General features: G+C 36.9%; 1 protein-coding gene across 3 annotated transcripts in view; it reads left to right on the top strand.

The window, feature by feature from the left end:
- The window catches only part of NEDD4 (NEDD4 E3 ubiquitin protein ligase), a 60,526-nt gene extending 38,381 nt beyond the window's left edge, over positions 1-22,145 (top strand). For 2 of the 3 annotated variants that reach the window (XM_054077442.1, XM_054077441.1), the window contains 22 exons: positions 1,951-2,053; positions 2,908-3,077; positions 3,381-3,498; positions 3,625-3,792; positions 5,544-5,609; positions 6,241-6,360; positions 6,798-7,004; positions 8,033-8,110; positions 8,351-8,405; positions 8,485-8,543; positions 9,458-9,523; positions 11,698-11,927; positions 12,528-12,649; positions 12,753-12,823; positions 13,667-13,762; positions 14,827-14,900; positions 15,042-15,102; positions 15,714-15,773; positions 15,851-15,958; positions 16,538-16,634; positions 20,207-20,279; positions 20,357-22,145. In XM_054077442.1, coding sequence (XP_053933417.1) covers positions 1,951-2,053; positions 2,908-3,077; positions 3,381-3,498; positions 3,625-3,792; positions 5,544-5,609; positions 6,241-6,360; positions 6,798-7,004; positions 8,033-8,110; positions 8,351-8,405; positions 8,485-8,543; positions 9,458-9,523; positions 11,698-11,927; positions 12,528-12,649; positions 12,753-12,823; positions 13,667-13,762; positions 14,827-14,900; positions 15,042-15,102; positions 15,714-15,773; positions 15,851-15,958; positions 16,538-16,634; positions 20,207-20,279; positions 20,357-20,459 — 2,305 coding nt within the window. In that variant the 3' untranslated portion in view covers positions 20,460-22,145. Of the gene's footprint in view, positions 1-1,950; positions 2,054-2,907; positions 3,078-3,380; positions 3,499-3,624; positions 3,793-5,543; positions 5,610-6,240; positions 6,361-6,797; positions 7,005-8,032; positions 8,111-8,350; positions 8,406-8,484; positions 8,544-9,457; positions 9,524-11,697; positions 11,928-12,527; positions 12,650-12,752; positions 12,824-13,666; positions 13,763-14,826; positions 14,901-15,041; positions 15,103-15,713; positions 15,774-15,850; positions 15,959-16,537; positions 16,635-20,206; positions 20,280-20,356 lie in introns of those variants that run through there. The other variant, XR_008451829.1, reaches the window with a different exon arrangement.
- The last annotated feature ends 247 nt before the right edge of the window (positions 22,146-22,392 follow it).

Below are 22,392 nucleotides of genomic sequence, written 5' to 3' on the forward strand. Positions count from 1 at the left end.
CACCTTTTCAACTTGAAGTTGTTTCCTGCCTTCCTGTCTGTCTTGTTTGCCTGTTTTGTGTAAGCGGTTTCAAGTGACCATAATAATAAACATAACACAACTTCAACTGAGAAATTTCTTAACATTTAGGAAGGCCTGTGTGAAGAAAAGAAGGAATTTTTAAATTATAGGTAACACTTAGATCTAATATCAGTGTTATATGATTCATGTTTAAGATGTGCATTCCTCACCTAAATATGAGTGGGTTTTTAGTAATTTTTATTAGAAATAAAACACAGAAAATGAATGTCAACATTTTTCAGATAATAGGTTCCAATTTAGAAATAACATCAGAATGTTAGGAACATTCAGATCTTTCTCAGGGATTTTTAAAGTATTTTACACTGGTTGATTTTTGGCAGATATGGTTTTAACAGAGTTAGTGACACCCAAGTTTCATTTTGGTCTCCTGTTTTTCTGAATTTAACGCTTCCATTCCTATAAATGAGTCAAGAATGATCGTTATTGTCTCTACCTAAATAAAGTTTAAGAGGACGCTGAGGGGAGACCTTATTGCTCTCTACAACTGCCTGAAAGGAGGTTGTGGAGAGGAGGGAGCTGGGCTCTTCTCCCAAGTGACAGAGGACAGGACAAGGGTGAATGGCCTCAAGCTGCAGCAGGGGAGGGTCAGACTGGATATCAGGAAAAAATGTTTCACAGAAAGGGTTGTCAGGCCCTGGCAGAGGCTGCCCAGGGAGGGGGGGAGTCACCATCCCTGAAGGAGTTCAAAAGACAGGGAGGTGAAGTGCTCAAGGATATGGTTTAGTGGCAGACAGGAATGGTTGGACTCGATGATCTCGGAGGTCTTTTCCAACCTAGTGATTCTACGATTCTAAGTTGAGGTGGTTTTGTTAGTTAAGGATCTGGCTTCTTGTAGTGGCTACCACATGAATTTGGCAATGCTTTCCAGTAAGAGATACTGCTACACATTCAGGCACTTTTCTACATTGAAATCTTATTGGAAGTTTTAGACATTTTACTATCATTAATGCATGTGTTTCAGTTTTGCTGGTATTTGCATTTAATCAGACAGGAATCTTAATAGTTACTGCTTTCCCAATACTCATGCTGAGTAAGAATTCTTAATGTAAATAATCTGAAAGAAATTACTTTAGCTGTATTGGAAAGTAAGGTAATAGGTTGCTTCCCCTTTCAAAGGGACGTGGGCTTTTCTGAAACCAAAATACAATCTGAATGAACATGTTAATAATCGAACATGAAATGTTTAGTTTACAAATATCAGAAAAATCTAATTCCTTTTTTCTGCATTAAAAAAAAAAAAGCAAAGCATGGAGAGGTATGGTGTTTTTTCTTTATATTAATACAGTGATATGCAGGTATCCAGTTGACTCACTAGTAATATTTACAGGACTCTTACATTTTTATACCAGTGTTTGAACAGAAGGGATTATTTGGCAGATTTCTTCACTAAGTAAAATTATTGAATAAAATCAGTATAGGGAAACCCTGTTTTCAGATTTCTAATAATTCATTAAGCTAAATACAGAGAGGCAGATGCTGATGTATTTAAGCTTGCTGTAACTTGGTTTTAGGAAAAGTATTCGGGTAATTTGAAATAATGCTTGATAGATTGTCTGCAAACAGGCAAATTATTATGTGAATTAAGATTTAATTATCCTTGTTCTTTATTGTTATGCTGTGTATTGGATATTAGGGAAGTTTTCAGAAGAGTGAGGTGGAAGGAAAGGTTTCCAGCTGTGGTATGTAATATCAAGGTGTATTCAGAAGTCTGAAAACTCAATACTATTATAGAACTTCATTAACTTACACTATAAAAGCCAAGTTTGTGTTAAGAAACTTAAGAATAATGCGCTAGCTGTGCTTTTTTCAGCTGTATTTCTTCCAGTTAACAATTTCACAAGTGAAAATACTTTATTTTCTCTTTGGCAGCCATAAATCAAGAGTTAAAGGCCACCTTAGATTAAAAATGACATACTTACCTAAAAGCAATGGGTCTGAAGAAGAAACCACAGAACAGGCTGAAGAATTGGAGGTGGGAAAAAAATCTGTTTATCATTGAAAAATGTAGCAAATGGTCAGTCTTCAGCTGGTAAGGGTAGTTACAATAAAAATGAATGTTAGGATTCACTAAGCTGTAAGTAATGTTTTAGTAATAAACTTGTTAAAAGCGAGTGCTTGTATCTTATAAAAAAGTTGTAATTCTGGAGCAGTTTTTTTTAAACTACAGGAATGGCTTTGTCAGTATATCTAAAAAATAAAAAAGAAAACATGCATTAAGCTTTTGGTTTTGTTCTGATTTTCCATAGGTCTGTGTAACTTTCCTTGGTTTAGAGTTAATGTTAATACCATTGCCCAATGTTTTTACTGTTGTTTAATGTTGCTTTCCCCCGTCCAGCCAGACCCTGGCATCTCACTGGGTTGAGAATTTCAACTCTCTCCAATGTATACAGTTATTTTGATTTAACTACTTCACGTTTGTGATCTTTTGTAAGGGAATCCAATTTAGATCAATGGATTTCTTTTCAGGACTTTAAACCACTCTTATCAGCATTACCACCTGTGCTGTGATAAACTTTCTGTTACAAAACTGAATGCTCCTCTGACTAAGTGCATTTGGTGTGCATGTATGAAATGAATTTTTTTTATCTGTTCTGTGAGTGCTGTTTTTTTACCCAGAATAAACAACTTTTGATGTTAATATGATCAAGGAAATTGAGTTTAAAAAATACATGATTTCTGAATATATTACTTGTCCTATCCTAAGCCAGTCTCATTGGCTTAGGATGTAGTGGAACTGCCCCTTAAAAAGGGAGTGGTTTAATAAATTGAGATACTTTTTCAGCTTGGGTAATATTAATCAAAAGTATTTAATCTTATATCTCTTAGCCTGGGTGGATTATATTGGACCAACCGGATGCTGCTAGCCAGCCACAACAGCAGCAGCAGGAATCGCCTCCGCTGCCTTCAGGCTGGGAAGAAAGGCAAGACATCCTCGGCAGGACCTACTATGTCAATCATGAATTCAGAAGAACACAGTGGAAAAGACCAACTGCTCAGTATGTCTTTCAGTCTGAAAATGTTCAAGTCTTAAATATTAACTAGTGTAACTATTTCATTCTAGTTAACGTTGAAAGCCTCCCTGTCCCTCAGCATGTGAATTAGCATGAAAATAATACCTACTATCCTGTTTGGTTCTTTATTTTCATTGACACTTCATGTTGTTAAACAGCTTACATTAATTTTTATAGCTTACGATTTTCTTCTGCCAAAAAGTGACTATTCTGTATGTTTTTGCTGTTAGTCTAGCTTACGGTTGAAAGATAAAATAGGGCTCCTGTATGCTGACTTTCCCCCACCAGGGACAGCGTGGCTGTTGCGGATATCGGTAGTGTGCAATTGGAGGCCCAGCATGTGTTCACTCACCGGCGACAGATATCAGAGGATACAGAAAATCTAGACAGCAGAGATTCCCCCGAGGTAAAAACAAGCTTTAAATGTTTCGGAAAAACAAGTAACTTCTTACTCTAGTTAAAAAGAATGTCGTACTATTTGTAACTGGGAACTACTTTAAAAAATGTGTTTTCCTTATTTTCTTTTTTGAAGAGCTGGGAAATTATAACTGAAGATGAGGCCACAATGTATAGCAATCAGAACCTTCAAATACCTCTCTCTCTGAGTAATTGTGATATACAGACTCATCTTGCAGAAGAATTGAATACTAGACTAACTACCTCTGGAAGTTCAGCTACTGGCCAGTCAGTGGCCTACACTGTAAGTTATTTTTTGGATGGTTCTAACATACAGAAATATCTATATTTTGCACAAGATTTTACTACTGATAGAATTAGATCCATAAATACTTCAGGTTGACAATTATAATTTGAATTTTGTCTCCAAATGTAGAATCTAAGAGTATTCTTACTATAGAATCCCATCTAAGTCGACATTTTATTCTTCCCCACTTTGCTTATGTGAATTTCTGCCTGAGATGAAAGCAGGGTTGCAGTAGCTATTTTTCAATCTGTAAATCTACCTCTTATTCTAGTGTCATCCTGAGTACTGCTAAAAACTACAGATCAAGAAAGATGTGTATATCCGGAAAGCTTATTTCTAAGGGAGTCCTGCCATATTGGTTACTTTTTCCACTAGGACAAGTTTTAAGACAACTCACCTTACATTGTGAATATTGGAATAAGGTTTTATCATTGGGCTGAGTAAATGTGGTGACTCCATATGAGTGAAAAGAGGACTTTGCTCATGTAGTCCCACAGCCCTTGAGCCAGTTGCCAAACTCATCTGTCCGCTCAGTCTGTTTAGATTGCTAGCCCGGCAGAAAACTTTTCCCCCAACTCTATTTTTCTCTTTTTTTTAGCATCTAGAATGTCTGACAAATATGACACTGGCAAAGGGGAAGCAGCAGAGTACATAGCAAGGAGTGAGACTTCTCTTTTTTTGGTGGTAGCAAGCAATTAAATAAGCTCAGCTGTCTTGTGAAACCTGAGCTCCACAAACAGTTTTGTAACTTGATATGTGACTTGCGAAATCCACTGCCCATTGAGGAAAGCCTGTAGAGGTGACCCAGACTATCCAGTCTGTAGGATTTTTGCATTTAAATAAAATCGTTAGCTTTTTTGATTCTGAGAATGCCATTCCAAATGTAAATTTGGAATTGATAGTGGGCTTTTTAAGTTTGTCCAAATTCATCACCAGTGCTACTGGAAACAGCAAAGTGAGCATTACGAGACTTGACTTGATCTCTGCTGTTCAGAACTTTGGCTCGCTTGGGAGCGAGGGAGGAGGAAGGTATTCAGATTCTTTGTAGGAGCCAGGTAGAATGACAGTCTTGCCTCCATCACCCCCAAAAGAGTAAATTTAAGAACTTAGACACATTTAAGAACTTAGACACTTTTAAGTATTCTAAAAAGGTACACTGGCAAAATTCCTTCAAATAATCTGGGGTGTTCTGGATCGAGATGAAATACAATTGCTTAACTGTAGCAGATGAGGTCTAAAATATGGCTCTAGGCAGAAAGGTTTATGCGAAGTCCAGGGATTGAATTGCTCTTTTCAAACTGGATGTTTCAGACTTTCATATCTTGTCATTATTAACTTTATCTACTTTCTGAAAAGTTGTGTTAGCTCTGCTGTGTCACGGGCTTTAGTCTACTGCCAAGATAATGCACTAAGTTCTATGATATATATTCAGTTGTAAGGTAGCTGGTCGCAACTAACTCTGCTTTAAATGCCAAGACGTCTGTTGTTAGGGTTTTCAGAACTTTCACAAACCTCTATATTATTGTGTTTTAAGGTTACAATGGACACTGTGAACTTAAAGTTTCTAGCAGCTTTAAAATGGTTGTTTCCAAAAAAGTACATTAAACTGATGTTTCGAAACACCACTTCAAAACATTTTATTCGAGATAAACTGTATTAGTACAAGGTGTGATAACCATTTGACTGTTTGCTGCCATCCTTAAAGCTGCAATAATAGCTAATACGTTATTTCTCTTCACTACTTCAAGAACCATTCCAGCAGAAGAGGTAGTCTGCAAACATACCGAGTTGAAGAGCAGCCTGCGCACCCAGTGGTATGTCATTTTCAAGAAAACACAAGCTTGTGTAGCAGAGAAGTTAGAAAATTTTCTTAATGTAGAATTTAAACTGTGTCACGTGCACTGACATTTTAAAAGAGATTTGACCACCTTCTGGCAGCTGTCCGGACAAAATTGGAATTATGAGTCTGGCAAGATTGCAGTTGAGTTGTAAAGCTTTCATGTTCCAACTTTGTGGTTTTGGTTCAACATTAGCTTGATGCATGGATAGAGCCTGCAAGAAGAAGTAATTTTCCCATGAAGGTGGGAGTTTTTTCTTCTTCAAATTGTTTGCTTCATAATTAAAAGCTGCACCACCGTCCTACATTATGTTTTCATGGTGACACTGCAGACTTACAGTACCAGAAGTACTAGGGTGGAACAGCCAAGCCTAGACCAGGTCTATAAATGAATCCTCTTAGATGAGGAGATGGGATTTTTTTTTTAACTTTCTGTCACTTCATACTACTCAGTAAGGATTTAAATACCACATTTCTATTTTATCCAGTTTGCAAAAATCATGAACGTTCTAGATTATGGTTTTATTTTGTTGTTTTAATTTGACAGAGGAAGGCCTTTTCGCAGTCAGCTTTTTGTAACTCTTTTTCTTTCTGTCACTAATGTTTAGTTACTACCTACTTCATCTGGGTTACCCCCAGGCTGGGAAGAAAGACAAGATGAAAAAGGGAGGTCGTATTATATAGATCATAATTCTAGAACCACTACTTGGATAAAGCCGATGGTACAGGTACTGTCTGTATTCTAATTATCAATAGTTTTATTCATTTAACTTTTAAACATCTCGCATAATGGAGGTAAAGTTTAGGGAGGTCTTTGAAATAGAAAATGTGAAAGGCATAAACTGGTAAAGCAAATATCTGACAAAATGCAACAAGAGTTAGGAACACTAATGTTTGTGGCAACTCGCTCTACTACTAGTGTACCAAGAAAGCCTTCTGGAGAGCGACAGCTGATTGAGAAGCCTGAAAGACTTCTTTTAACCTTGGTAGCATAATCGGTGGTCGTTAGCCTATGTTGTTCATACTAGAAGAAACACATCTTTGTACTGTCTGACGTTTGTTTTATGAAACTGTATTCATGAGTCTAAAGTGTAGGTTAGCATTAAAAAAAAATATTGCTGTACAGGGCTTTGATACTATTTCTTTTTACTGTCATTTGCCATAGGTTGCTGTGGAAACGGGTCAGTTGTCGGCTGCACAAAGTATTTCTATGGGAAGACAACCACAAGCAACATCGAGTGATTCATCACAACAGTCTTCTCATCAGCAGCCTGAAATGGAGCAAGGGTTTCTCCCTAAAGGCTGGGAAGTCCGACATGCACCCAATGGGAGACCGTTCTTTATTGACCACAACACCAAAACTACAACATGGGTAACAAAAAACTGTTCTCATGGACTGAAATTCTAGTTCCTGTCAAGTCTCAGCTTTAGTGCTTTCAGCAAGTAGATTGCTTCAGTGCCAAGATAGCTGTGTCATGTCTGTTGAGGAACATATGCAATAAAAATGAAAATATCTATCATGAGTAGAACAATTTTACAAGCTATATTGACACTTGAAAGTTCAGCTTGGAACAAAGAAAATACTGATACTGAGATATATATATATATGTGAGAATCTATTTCACAGATGTAAAGCATCTCTTAATTGACACTTCTGTTGTAACTGTAGAACTGTCATATTTTATATGTGCTGAAATCAGTCTTGTAAACTTGCCTCCAGCAGGAAATTCATTACCTTGAATTTATCACACAGTACAGTGCACACCAAATTTCAGTGAATTCTTCAGAAAGCAGGCTTGGCGCAGCTACAAGGGTTGAGGGAGTTGTACAGCTCCAGTTCCACTGCACACCACTAGCCAGCGCTCATAGCTGGGCTGAAGCATTTAAAGAGTAGGTCAGTGTTACTGCCAGGTGAAAGAGAAACAGAGAAATGCATTAAATGGATTAAAAGTGAATATTCATTTCTTCCGGATTATGGAAGAATGGAAAGATCTCATTTAATTCAAACTTTCTCCTTATGCCCCAGAAAACCCCAACTCAGCCAACCAAATAGCAAAAAAACCCCAACCAACAAACCCAAAACTTACAAGGTATGCCAGAAACAGTGTGGAAAGATTGATTTGACTCAGTTACACTAAAACTGAGTTGAATGAGGGATTCATTAATTTATTAATAAATATATATAAAAAAATATAAGTAAGACGTCATTACAGGATGATTAGAAGTACTGGAAGATTGGGAATCCCCAGGGAGCTGTCAGGCTGCAGAATATGCAATTATAATATAAACAATTATCGAGTTGGTACTAGGCATATTCTTTACACAATCATTAATAAAGTGGAAAAAATTAAAACAAAAGCACAAAAGGGGTTTAGCATGCTACTTGTTTTGTTTTCAAAGGAAGATCCAAGACTGAAAATTTCTGCTCATCTGAGGAGAAAGACTTCCCTAGATCCGGTAGACCTGGGCCCATTACCAGTAAGTAAACTGTTTTATACTTGTTTTGCAGATACAATAATTTAAGTACTTAAATCAGCGCTATCAAAACTTGCGTGTGAGGAAATGCAGCCTGCTTTTTTCATACAAAAAGTGCTCCATTTTAAATTCTAAGGCTGAGAGTAGATGGAGCGGGGAATTGCCCGCAAATGGAGATAATATTGATTTCTATGCAAACAATATGGCCAGAAATTTATAATGAAAATTGTCTCCTTCTTATAGCCAGGTTGGGAAGAGAGAACTCACACAGATGGAAGAGTATTCTTCATAAACCACAGTATGTACAATGTAGTATTCTTCCCCGACTCATCATTTTATTTCTAAATTAATGAAACTAATTAAGAAATGTCTTGCAGATACAAAGAAAACACAGTGGGAGGATCCTCGACTGCAGAATGTGGCAATAACTGGACCAGTAAGGTTTCCTTATGTAGTTTGACATATTTTTCCAGAAAATTGTTAATAGAATCCATACAAACTCTTGTCATTTATCAGGTATTCAGTCTAGAAGATGAAACTCCTTGGGTGTTTGAACAAGGCTTTTTTTTTTTCTTCTTTTCTTTTTAAATGCTGTTTAGAAAGTTTTTTGTGGAAATGCCAGAAAGAAAAATCAGTTCCCATAGTAGTAAGAAAGATTGCTGATAGGCTGGGGAGGGACTTGAAGTGGGTAAGAAACTTTATTTTGGACGCTGTGGATAAAAAAATAAAACTAAGTCAATTCATGAAGTAAACTTGAAAGAAAAAAAAGAGAGAAAAAAAATGGCTGTAAAAGGAACGAAATTGATTTCCAACTGAAAAAAAATATTATCTAGCCCTCGATACTTAATCTGAAGTGCAAAATTACCAGGACTAATTGCAAAGGCGGTTCGCATTATAATTATAGATGGGTTTTAGTCTTCATCTGATATCTGTGTTTATTAATATCCCACATATGTAAACAGCCTTCTCTCTCCATGGAAAATCGAGGTGTTTGTAGCCAGGTCTCTCATGATACAGCAAGGAAAGACTATATGTTACGTAAGACACCAGAGGCATTTTGGTCACTTTGATCTGGGACAGATCTTAGTCGGTCACATCAGCTAGTGGCAAAGTACAGGGTAAATTCTGCGGAGCTGCTCAGGCTAAATGGTCTGAACAAAGTAGTACTTTTCATTCCAGATGTCCATGCATTTATAAATTGAGAATCTCCCCTGCTGCTTAGTAAAGCAGGTACTCCTGTTTTCTCAGAACTTAAATGCACTGTCTATATTTCACAAGTATAGACTGGTTTATGTTACAGTAAGTTGTTAGAGTATCTCAAGCACTCGGGTTTTTTTTTCCCTTTCCAAGGCCGTGCCTTACTCCAGGGACTACAAGCGGAAGTACGAGTTCTTCAGAAAGAAATTGAAGAAACAGGTTAGTAATCAGTAGAAGTCCAGCAGCTTAGGGAACTTAAGCCCCTTAAACAAACAAAAGTTTAGGTTTCAGTGAGAGGAAATTGAACTTTATAACCCACTTAGGGAAGGTGAGTCACAAAGACATTATGGAAGCAGCAACTTGGTAATAGTTAGTATTTTTTCTAATGGTAGGGTTCATCACCTCATGCAGTGATGAGACTGCAAGGAATCTAATTGGAAAAGTATGATACTTCAAAAGGTTAATGTTGTGAACCTGGAAGTATTCTGGCAACGGAAAAGTTTGGAAATCACAGATCTGGCCTATAAAAGGTTTTGGAACTCAGAATATGTAAATAGAAGTTCTCAATATAGATTTTAGATAATTCAGATTGAAATCTGTACTGTCATCTTGATAAGCTAGATGAGCATAATAATTTGTTTCAGCCTTAAAATTTGAAGTTTATGAATCTCATTTGCAAACTGTAGTTTGAAGGTGCAGTGCCAGATATATTTATAATGTGTGGCATAACAGACTAAATAGCATCTGGGTATCCAGAGAACAATGAGGCTTTGCCCTAACTGCAATCAAATTTGGTATTCTTGGGAGATATTTTGTACGAATAATAATAGCCTTTGAGTTCAGACTGGTACTTCACCTTTTACCGACCAAGTCTGTGTCTGGCCTTCTAAAATCCTTTCATTTTGACCTGATGTGTAAATTGCACAAAATTACATATGCACCTCTTTTTTTTTTGTGTTCCTCATCAAACAAGCTGGGCACTCATTCAGATGTCATTATCCTAATCTTAGAAGTAACAGACAGCTCAGCCACACAATATATAATCATAGTAATTTAAGAATTAAATACGCATGTAGGTTTTAAAACATCCCTTACTATTTACCTTGTAAGCATCACAAATACTTAAGTGACAGTTAGGGGAATGGATTGATTTATATTGAGATTTAATTCTATTTTAATCAGCTTTGTAGTTTTAGTGATTCATTTTATTATTACTTAGGATTTTTCCTGAAAAGTTGGCTTGCATCTATAAACAGCAATGTATAGATTAAATTTACTGATATTTACTGCTTTCTGAAATGATGAAAGAGACCTATATATTTCAGCCACCGTGTAAGTTAAAGATAAAATATTTTATGATGTTTACCACCTTGAAAAATGACAAATATGCTTCCCCACCCCAAGTAATTATTCTTTGTTAGTAGTTTGGATCAAGCAGCATTCTATTTTTTTTTTTAATTTGGGACACTTAGATTATTTCTGGAGTACAGCAAAATTAAAGGGAAGCATATCTGAACATGTGCTCTTCAGATTGATTTGTTAAATATTTCTGCTTTCAAGAATTCATCATTTCTATTCAGAGTGTGACTGGTTCTTTATATAGAGTTTCATTGCATCATCCTAATCTTGTCATAAGGCAACATGAGGTGATATTTCCGGTTCCCACTTTCACTGAATTTCTCAGTTTGCTTGAAGTAATCACTGAAATAAACTTGCTGAAAACAAGTGGAATCAAGAAAATAATCTGTTCTCATATAGTGATTTAATGATTCAGCCAAGTTTTATCCCTGGCTTAGTAGGGGCTTATCAAAAACTAAGTAGCAAATATATGAGATCCTTGGATAGTTTTATTTAAATATTTTCCTAAATGATAGTAAGTATAAACCCTGTGATTTGTTCCTATGACTTCAAATTTTAAGTGGGCTGGTTTGTATTTTAGTGCTATAGGAATACTTATTTGTCACATATGTCTTAAATAAGAGAACAGGACACCTAGCCTTATAGTTAGACTATTGCACTAGGAGGTGAAATAAGTCAGGTGAAACTGTTGCAAATAATTTTCCTTATAAACTCCAATCTTTTTTCTTTTTAATCAAGCTTATAATATGATGAATTTTCAGTGTTAAACATTCTGTATCTTATTGCATGCAGAAAAACTGAGCGTATGCTGTTACGAGTAAGAACCAGTACTTACTACGCTCCCTGCTAGTTGAATTGTCTGTAAACATAACCTCTTGCCAATCATACTGTGTTATGTTTCGGAATTATTTGAGAAAAGGACTTTTGTGCCATTCCTTGTGTGTCGACAGAATTTGTATGCTCTGCGAGACTAAAAGATGCTGGGTTTTGTTCTATGCTTTTGTTTCTTCTTTTGTTTGTTTGGTTTTTTTTAGAGTGATATTCCAAACAGATTTGAAATGAAAATTCATCGCACAACAATCCTTGAAGATTCGTATAGAAGAATTATAGCTGTAAAGAGAGCAGATTTCCTTAAAGCAAGACTTTGGATTGAATTTGATGGTGAAAAAGGTTTAGACTATGGAGGAGTGGCCAGGGAATGGTTCTTCCTTCTCTCTAAAGAAATGTTTAATCCTTACTATGGATTGTTCGAATATTCAGCTACGTAAGTAATACAAGTCTGGAAGACATGGAGACTAGTTGGGGAAAGCAGATCAATTGTGTTTCTCATGCCTCCTTTAAAATAGAATTGCACCCTGCCCCGGCCCAACTGTATAAGAGGGTTTAATTGTTAATGACTGCTGCAATATTCTCCACTGTTCTGTTTGACAGAAGAAAGACGTGGAGGCGGTACCTTTAACTTTTTATCAGGTGTCTAATATGAGACATATCATCTTTGCACAGGCAAACATACACCATCTACGACTCACAGCAGAGGCAATATTTAACAACTCATGCAGAAAATGTTTTTCTGACTACTTTAAAACTAATAGGAGTTAAGCCCTAGGCTTCTGTATATCTCTGACTTACAAAGGTAGTTTGTGATGTTTCAAACCCGTTATTTCTGCTGTGCAGTAGAATCTTCTACTGAGTGTTGTTTAATGTTAGAGTAGTGATTTCTTAATTCAAATGATTTTTTTCTACTTCATGAAAAGTAGTACCTGATTTAACTAGTGATGTCTTTCAGATCTTCACGTGTCCAACGGTTTCGATACTACAACATCTTATTTTTCTTTCTCTTCCCTGTTCCCTCCTGCAACCTCAGAGATAATTACACTCTGCAGATCAATCCAAACTCTGGACTTTGCAATGAGGATCATCTCTCCTATTTCAAGTTTATAGGTCGTGTAGCTGGAATGGCTGTTTATCATGGCAAACTTTTGGATGGTTAGTATTTCGTCTACATAATATGATATCTAGATTGATTAATACTCTGCATATTGTGAATTTTAAGTTACATGCTGTTCAATTTATTTGTTCTTCTTTAAAGCCTTTTTTATTCGTCCTTTTTACAAGATGATGCTCCAAAAACCAATAACGCTTCACGATATGGAGTCTGTGGTATGTAATTTGCTTTATTGTGTATGTTAGGATTTCTTGTTCATATTATTTTTTTTTAAATAAGTCTTTAATAACATTGTGAAGGTTAAAAAGGCATAATTCAAAGTAATTTTAGGCTACATCTTCTATAAGCCTGCAAATTGTATAGGAATGAAAATCAGAGACCCTTAGGCTTTGGTTTAAGTCAGTTCATCTGTATTGAAACTTGACTCTGAACTTTCTGTGATGTTTTCTTAAAATATTTTTAGATACTAAGGTTCTTAAATATAAACATTTTGAGATCCCTGTCTCAACCTGTTTTTTAAATTACTTTATCTAATTGTAGTTATTAAAAAGAAATATTTTCTTATAGATTCAGAGATTGATTGATTAAAAATCGCTCTGCCTGCAACTGCTCCAGATAACCCATTATCAGGGAAATTTTAAGGACCGTGTTTTCCTCTAAAAATCTTACCTTGTATTACTCATTAATATTTTCAATCTCTTTAATCTGTTACTGGTTTTGTTGTCCTGTAAGAATACAGAACATAGTTCCTATCTCTTTCTGAGTAATAGACTTATGGATATGTAGGGGTTTATTTTCAGTCCTATGTAGACGTAGAATGGTTTGGGTTGGGAGGGTCCTTAAAAGTCATCCAGCTTCAAGTTTTTAGTCCTGAGATTGCTGAGTATTCAGGTTTCAAACTTCTTTAAAGACCTTTGTAGCTTTGTACATTTGCAGAGTCTGTTTCCAATACAGGATTATCCTAGGAGGCAGCATTCACTGAGCCATAATGGAACCTCTTGTAGTCTAAAAGGTGACTGCTCTATTTTGTATTTACTGTTTTGTAATTCTCTTTTTAGGATAGTGAGTATTACAATTCTCTGAGGTGGATTCTTGAAAATGATCCAACAGAACTGGACCTCAGATTTATAGTTGATGAAGAACTTTTTGGTCAGGTTAGTATGTTTATGAAAAGTAGAATAGACAAACATGAAATAAAATATTTGACCTGTGAAACTAGCTGATTTATCTGTATGATAATAAGAAAAAAACCCTCATTGGTAGTTATGTTGGTGGGTTCACTCAGCTTCTTTTACCTGGCAAATGCTTCTTTAGAGCTCTGTTAGTCTGGCTGTGATGTGACAAAGGATTTGGAAATAAGCAGAGGCTTAAAAAAGAGCTCATGCTTTTTTCTTAAACAATACCTATATTGCAATATGACTGTTGCTGTGAATAGAACTGAGACCAATGTAATCCCATTACTTAATCTGGAGTAGCAGTTGGTTTTATGTGAAAGGATGAGCTCTTTTGGAAATGGTTGGAATCATAACTTTCACTGGGAGGTAATAATAGGGTTTTGTTTCTAAGATGTACTAGAAAACTATGGAATAAGCAAGTTTGTTGAGTAGAAAGCTATCCAAGGTAAGTCGTGTAAAAATAGCACAAGTCTTGAATAAAAATTCCAAATTGCAGGTGCCAAATAGATCTAAGTAGGATAATAACCTTTGTGGTGTTGTATGACCAAAGCGAATTTTAATGCTCCTATGAAGGAGCATTAAAATGTACGTCTAATGAACTAAAACTCAGATTTGCCTACTGAGGTTCTGCTGGTATAAATCAGTATGTAATGGATATGGATATTAACTCGCTTATTTACTGGGCCCATTGCTGAAATTATTCTGTAAGTGTTTTCCCTTGAGAACTGGAAAAAAAACTGAGTCTTTGAATGTGCAGTTAGTAAAGTCCACGTTACTAAGAACTTGTGTGCAGGCTTAGGTGATTTATTGCGGCAAGTCAGAGAAAAATGGAGGTTGCCCCATTGCAGTCTGGGATCCCTGAGTAATACATATTTTTTTAAACAATCAATGAAATTCTGTTTATTCAGGTGACCTGTGAAACTGGCTCTGTTTCTTGTAGTTTTCAAATTCTGCAGTCTTCCAGAGTTAACTGAATTACTTAATATTAACATATGAATTCTGTTTCATACGTATCTCATTTAAGACCTCTGTATTACATTTAGACCCATCAACATGAACTGAAAAACGGTGGATCAGAAATAGTCGTCACCAACAAGAACAAGAGAGACTACATTCAGTAAGTAGTAGTCGCTATGTGCGACACGTCTTGGTGGGTTGCCCTTCTAGTAATAGGGACTGTGTGTTCTATTAACAAAAGGATGTTGTTGCTTTGGATATAAATTGCTTTTATTTTACATGTTTTTGTTGATTTTTACAGTCTTGTAATTCAGTGGAGATTTGTGAGCAGAGTACAGAAGCAAATGGCAGCCTTTAAAGAGGTACAGTTTTAATTACAAAAGAAATTACTCTAAGAATCTGTTGCATCTAATCTAAAGACAAGCTTTTTTTGGACATCCTAAAGACCCAGAGGTTTTGTGACATGATAAAAAAAAGCAGTGATAGTTTGTAGTGTCAGCTTTGGATTACTTCAGACTTTTAAATCTTTTTGATATATTTTTACTGAGGTGTTTAATTCATATCGGAAAATGTGCTTATTTCTCAATCCTGGCTGACAGCTTTAGCTGTAGTGTAAACTATTTAATGATCTCTGCAGAAATGGAAATGAAATCAAACTAACAGAATTAAATTAAGCTGGTATGTATTAAACTGGTATGTAATTAATTAGCTGGTTTATCCTTGTTTGTATAAATGATATTACGTATTATGATGTTCAGATTTATATATCCTCTTTTCATTATAGCACAATAAAGGTGTGATGTGTCAGAATTAGAAGTACTGTGTCGAGAGTAGGGACTGCTGATGTCCAAACATCTGTATTTGATGTGTTGCTTTGGCTCTGTTTACTAAAGCCTTTAAATATCATTCTCAGTGAACAAAAATGCCTAAGGAATGTTGACTTGATTTTTAAATACTTCCTTCATCTTTTTAGGGCTTTTTTGAATTAATACCACAGGATCTGATTAAAATTTTTGATGAAAATGAGCTAGAGGTAAGTTTATCATGGGAAAGAAAACAAATTACATTGAAATTTAATGTTACTGACTTGGGTTTCTTAAATCTGTATAGCTATTAATGTGCGGACTGGGAGATGTGGATGTGGCTGATTGGAAACTACATACGAAATACAAAAACGGCTACAACATAAACCATCAAGTAATACAGTGGTTCTGGAAGGTATCTTGAAGTTCTACTATTTTTTTTACTTAAAACCAGTTCAAAAGCTGCTGCCTTTCACCTACGCTGGTTTATCGTGTGATTTATCAATAGGTAGGTAAATATTTGACCATTTAAACTCCTGAGAAAGACAGCAAGAAAACTAAAGATGAGATGCATGGTAAGAATGTAAATACAGTACTGATACTTGTTTTTATGAAAAAAAAAAAAATCCAGGTCTGACTGGGGTTAAAAATATTTCTGTATAGCTTTTTCTGGCATGGTTACACTAAAGAGGTGTTAAACTCTTCTGTTTAATAAATTACAGAAATTTGGCTGCTAGTTCATAACATCAGGAAACTTCAAAGAAAGTAGGGGCCAAATCTTCAAGGGAAGTATTTTAACAGCCTGTTAAGCCAGTAACCGTGCTCTTGTTACAGCACCATTAAAAACTGTTGGCTTCATGGCTTTTAGCTAAAGGCAGAGAAGTAGAATATGTGCCTCGCTAAAAAATGCTTATATATGTAAAAGATGATAATTTAGAGATAGGAAGTTGTTGTGTAAATCTTAATTTAAAAATGCCTCTTTAATTGTTCATAGGCAGTCTTAATGATGGACTCTGAGAAGAGAATAAGATTACTTCAGTTTGTTACTGGCACATCACGCGTACCTATGAATGGGTTTGCTGAGCTGTACGGTGAGTACTGTGATGATGTTCACAATTAAGTAACAGAGAACATAATACTGACATTGAAATCAAATATCTTGACAAACATAGGCACGTGATGTTTCAAATGTTGTTTTAAAAATGAGGGTATACTGGCAGTTATAAGAAGCCAAGGTCACTTACATCACACGTTCTATAAATATGTTTTAATTCTGGGTTCGGAAGTTCTTAAAAGTACAGGACTTCTCAAACGAATGTGGATTTTAAAGGTCTAAAGAGCTGCAAAAATCCCTCTTTAACACATGATTGAGCTTGAAGGCAATTCTCAGTTATCTAAGACCTGATTACCAAGACATGCTGACATCAGCAGTTAACTTATTCTTGTAAGTCCCCCAACTGCTTTTGTCTGCCAGATTGTCCAGATAGAATGGTTTGTAAGGATATAGTCTAAAGAGGAGCGCTGAAATGACACGAGTTAAGCGTACTGCCGGAAGAGAAGTAGTGAACCTACAATGCAGCGACTGAAACAAGCAGATGGCAGCAGGGAGCAGACTGTAATACTACAGCCAGAAAACCCACTGTGGAATGAGCAGGGGCAAGTGGATAGAACAGCCGACAGAGCAGTGGGGGCATGGTTTGTTTATGGGGAGTCTGTTTTCAGCTGCCATCACCTGTTACGTTTTCTGCTAGACTGTTTATGAAGGCTAAAAGTGCTTGATATTCTGCGCAAGTGACTGAATAGCCTGACTTGCATATTTCAATAAACATTCCCTTCTTTGTAAACAAGTCTGTCATTTGTTTATAGAACACTAGAATTGTGAACAAATACCACCCACCATGTGTCCCCATTTCTCCCTCTCCGTTTTCATCGTAAATACGCTGTTCATCTTTTCCATCACTGAATGAGTTGTGAGTTCTAATGGGAAGGACGGTGCCTTCAGCAGACTTGAGCCCGTTGGCTGCTGTTGCACCTGGACCTTGGTAGTGTTGGAGCTACGGTGCATGCTCTTTGCAGTGGAACGCCATCAGAATTCAGCTGCCTCTTTAGTTTTGTTTATTTGTTTAAAAACACTACCAGACATAGAACTAAGGGGTGGTATAGGGAAAGAAATTGTTAAAGCTCTTGCCTCCCTTCTGCCCAGGGATTAGGATATCCTTGCACAGTCTTTTGGCCAAGTCCCAGTTTCTATAGTTCTATTCACTCCTTAATGAAAAATTCAATTAGCAGTTATCTTGTACAGTGTTTTGTTGCTTTCTTTATAGTTATTGGTGCTTTACTGTGGCCAGAATGCTACTTCACTCAAACCCTAGTAACGATCGTAGTTGCGTTTCCAGTACCTGCTTGTATTTGAAGAACTGTGGCTGTTCTTCACTGCTTCATGTTGGTACGTGGCTTTACGCTCCTGCCTGCCTGCCTGTCTCCGTGGGGTTGCGGTCCTGGAGCTGGCTCGCTAGGAGTGATCTCCCTCTTGTGGCCCAGAGAGTCATTTATGCTCATCAAAAGGGAGGACTTGGTGTCCAGGGACAAATCCACCCAAGTTTGGGAACTGGGACACTGAACAGACATAGGTTTCTTGGATTTCTTGTCTTATCCCTACTCTGCTTTGTCAGCCTCTAGTTAATTACTTGGATAGCTAAAATGAAGGCTTACTCTTACCTAGCTATTAAAGGGAGTTTTAACTTGTCACATGGTAGAATGCCCTGTTAGTCATAGAACTACTTCTGTGCTTCATCCTTATTCCAGGCATTCTTACTAGTTACCTTTTCTAACCAGTCTTCTGTGTTCAAGAACCATGTAACCTAGAGAAATAAGTAAAGAGCAGGAGCTGGAAGTGTTTACACAACTACTGACATACCTGTCTCACTGATAATATTTCCAGATGCAGTGCTTAGTGTCTTGTCTGTCTAGTTCATACACTAGACTTGTCCAAAGTATAGTTCCTGTGCATTTGGTATTTCCAGACTTTTTGCGAACATTAGTACTTGGGTTTTTTGTTGGCATTTTTTTTCTGTATATAAATTGTCTAACATCTTGCAAATCCACTTCTACAATGTGTGTTATTACATGCTACCATCATATCGTTTCATTTTATTGTGAAAATGTATACATTTATTTTTTCATGTCTCCATAAAACCACAAATGAAATTTTTTTTAATTGATGATTTAAGTTATATATAGTACAAAAAAAATGTTTGAAGTCAAAAAAGACAAGGTGTCTGCCTGCATCATAAAACCAACCTCATTTCATAGGTCTAGCGGTACTCTCCACAGCACTTACACCTCAGCTGGGTTCACAGATCATAGAATCATACAATAGTTTGGGTTGGAAGGGACCTTAAAGATCATCCCTTTCCAACTCCCCTGCCATGGGCAGGGACACCTCCCACTGGCTCAAGCTGCCCAAGGCCCATCCAACCTGGCCTTGAACCCCTCCAGGGATGGGGCAGCCACAGCTTCCCTGGGCAACCTGGGCCAGAGCCTCACTGTCCTCATGGTGAACAAATTCCTCCTTACGTTTAGTCTACATCTGCCCCTCTCCACTTTATCGCCACTGCCCCTCGTCTCTTCCCCACAAGCCCTTGTGAACAGCCCCTCCCCAGCTTTGTTGTAGCCCCTTCAAGCACTGGAAGGTCGCTCTAAGGTCTCCTCAGAGCTTTCTCTTCTCCAGGCCGAACAACCCCAACTCTCTCAGCCTGTCCTCGTATGGGAGGTGCTCCAGCCTTTGGATCATCTTTGTAGCCTCCTCTGGACCCATTCCATCAACCTACTCACATTACTGCTGCTCGTCTTTAATCTGAAACGTGTTTCACTTCTATTTCAGAAGCGAAAGGCTGCTCATTCTTGGGTAGCCATCAGCCCTGGAATACAATTCTAACTGTATGGATGGTCCTCTTGTGGAACAGCCAGAGGACGCCCACTATCAGAGATCATTTCCTGTTCTCTGACAAGATAGTGATTGTGTGTCTTCTCCAGACATACACAAATGCTTTCAGAAGCTTAAGGAAATGGTTACAAAATACCCTCCGCATCCACTTGGCCAGAGTTGAGAGGTCCAAGCAACTTTCAGATATGACTTGCTGGAAGACAGTTGCTGAAGGCACAGGAGTAGCTGGAGCTGCACTTGGTAGCTGAAAAAGTTCTCTTGGGTGCCCATGCACATCCCTGGAGTACACACATGGTCACCATATTTCAGAAGGTTCTCTGCTCTGTTGCCTAAGCAAAGGTGGACATCGAATACTTTCTGCCAGGTTATATTAACTTGGCACGTTGTGACCAACGTGTGTAAATGGTACATGCAAAATTAATACAGTGCGGAACCATCTTCTGCAGAGAATTTTCAACTCCTATGTATATGTATTTAGATCTTGGACTTCTAAGCTTAAGGTGTAGAAGTCTCTTGAAATTAAGATGTTACAAGAACTAATGAAAAATACAAGTAAATTGATAATATTGACCATTATCGAGTATAAGCTGTATTTGATTCATATAGATATTTGATGCCAAAATTGGATTAGCAGAAAGCAAAATATTTCATCATTTGAATTTCTAATTATAAATTAACCTCATAATGGGGTGAAAATTGTTGTATGCTTTTCTACAGGTTCAAACGGACCACAGTTGTTTACAGTTGAACAGTGGGGTACCCCTGAAAAACTGCCGCGAGCTCATACCTGGTAAGTATTTAATTTCAATAAATGATGACCCGTAGTAAGGATAATAAAATACTGAAGAGGTTTCATCTCTTTTTCAGCTTTAATCGCTTGGATTTGCCTCCATATGACTCCTTTGAAGATTTATGGGATAAACTTCTTCTAGCGATTGAAAATACTCAGGGGTTTGATGGGGTTGATTAAGACACAGACAGTCCAGTGCTGCCATTTCATTTTAAGGGTTTACAAACAAATCTGAATTTTCCAGGGACTACCACTGTATTTAGTCACATGGCTATTGAATCTTCATAGTATCACTTGTAAAGTAAGTATTAAATTCACTAACTTCTGAAAAGGTATTTTGCCATTTCCACAGTTTTTGTGTACTTTGCTGGTAACTACAACATAGAGATTGGATGGGCCAGTGCCGCGTCAGTCAAAAACTGAAGTGCTTTTAAGCAGTTGCCTCTTCTGCAGTATTTGTCGGACCGTCCTGCAGTAAACTACTGAAGTAAAACTGTGAAGAAATCTTTGCAGAGGGTGTAAATTTGAATTGCTGCTTTAAGAGGAGCAACTGAAAGTGTTAAACCTTTTATTTTTTAAGAAACAAAGCAACAAAAGCCACAAAACAAAACCAACCAACTTCATGTAAGGTAATACCATTCTCTGTGCTGCTTCAGGCTCCTCGCTGCGGATCTGCCAAAAGCACCTTACGATTCAGCGTAGCAGACGAAACAGTGGAAAGTCTGTTTGCATTATCAGCTGTCAGTTTGCAGAACGTGACTTGCTGAAACGTTTTATTTGCTAGATCTTTGTTTCTCACTCGCTCTTGTTAAAACTGTAACAAAACCAGAATTTTTATATAAATAGATGAGCAGCATAATTCTGAACTGTAATGGGAATGTCCATTTTTTGTCTGAATTTGTATACGGTCATTGGTTTATTGAGTGCTCATCACTTTTTTGATAAATTTGTAGTTCAACAGTGGATAATATTTTCAATTCAGCCTTTTGCAACAGATTAAAATGAAATTTGTATGGATATCACTCAGTATTAGTTACTGGTAGTTAGAGGCCTTTATTATCCATTCTTGCAGTATTGCACTACATAACAATAAAGAACATGTTTACAGGGTTTTCTGGGCCAAATTCAGCAGTCTGATGCGCGTGAGCCTCTCTGTATGCCACGGAGGTTGCGCGCATGTAACCAGGTGCAGAATTTGGTTCTGTAATTTAATGTTTACAGGTTATGCTAGTTTCTATAGCTGTGTTTTTATATTTTTTTCTTCCACTTTTAGTCTAGAAACCAAATTTGTTAATACAGTATAACCAAAGTCATAACCTACAATGTGCAATTTATTGTAGATCAACTTGTCATATAAGTTTTGTTTCTTTTGTACATGTGGGTAATTTTTTGTATTGATGTTAACACTTTTTCTGAGCAAGCGCTGATTAAATTGATTAGCTAAGTTGGTTCTAAAAGAAAAAATTGGTTTATATACCTGGCTTGCTCCATTTTAACATTTTATTACCAATATGATCTGAGGAAATGACAGTATCTAGCTTTGGCCAGCAAATTGCTGTTCACACACAGTCTTTATAAATATGCAAGACAGAAGTGTAGCACATCTCTCTATAAAGATATGTAAATTATGTAACAGATGTAATGGGTCTTAAGGGATATTTAAAATCCCCCTTTGTTTTATTCTTTGACTAGGTCAGTAGGGCTGAGAATATTACGTGTAAATGAAGGTAACTTATACAATTTTCCCAAATCTATATGCAGTTTTGTAAAACATGAATGCTATATCGGTAATTCTGTACAGATTTGAATGTAGCAGGTTTTGTTGCATACTTTAAAATATAAAATAAGGATCCTGAGAGCAGTAAATAAAAGTCTATTCTAATAAGTTGTGACTCGGTTCTTTAAAGTGCAAATTGGTAGTCTTGAATTAATGAGAATTTAGTGGTTTTAGTACTTCTAGGTAGACTGGGGCAGCAGTTCCACCACGATGTGCTGCTGCTTTTGTGAGGGTGTTGCGAGGTGCGGCAGCACTGTCTCTTGGGGTTCTGCTCCCAAGACGTGGGAGCTTCCAGGCAGAATGGCTCGCCCAGCAGCGATGGGGATGGACCTCGGG

Source organism: Cuculus canorus, chromosome 12 (assembly GCF_017976375.1).
Source record: "Cuculus canorus isolate bCucCan1 chromosome 12, bCucCan1.pri, whole genome shotgun sequence".
NCBI classification, from domain to species: domain Eukaryota; kingdom Metazoa; phylum Chordata; class Aves; order Cuculiformes; family Cuculidae; genus Cuculus; species Cuculus canorus.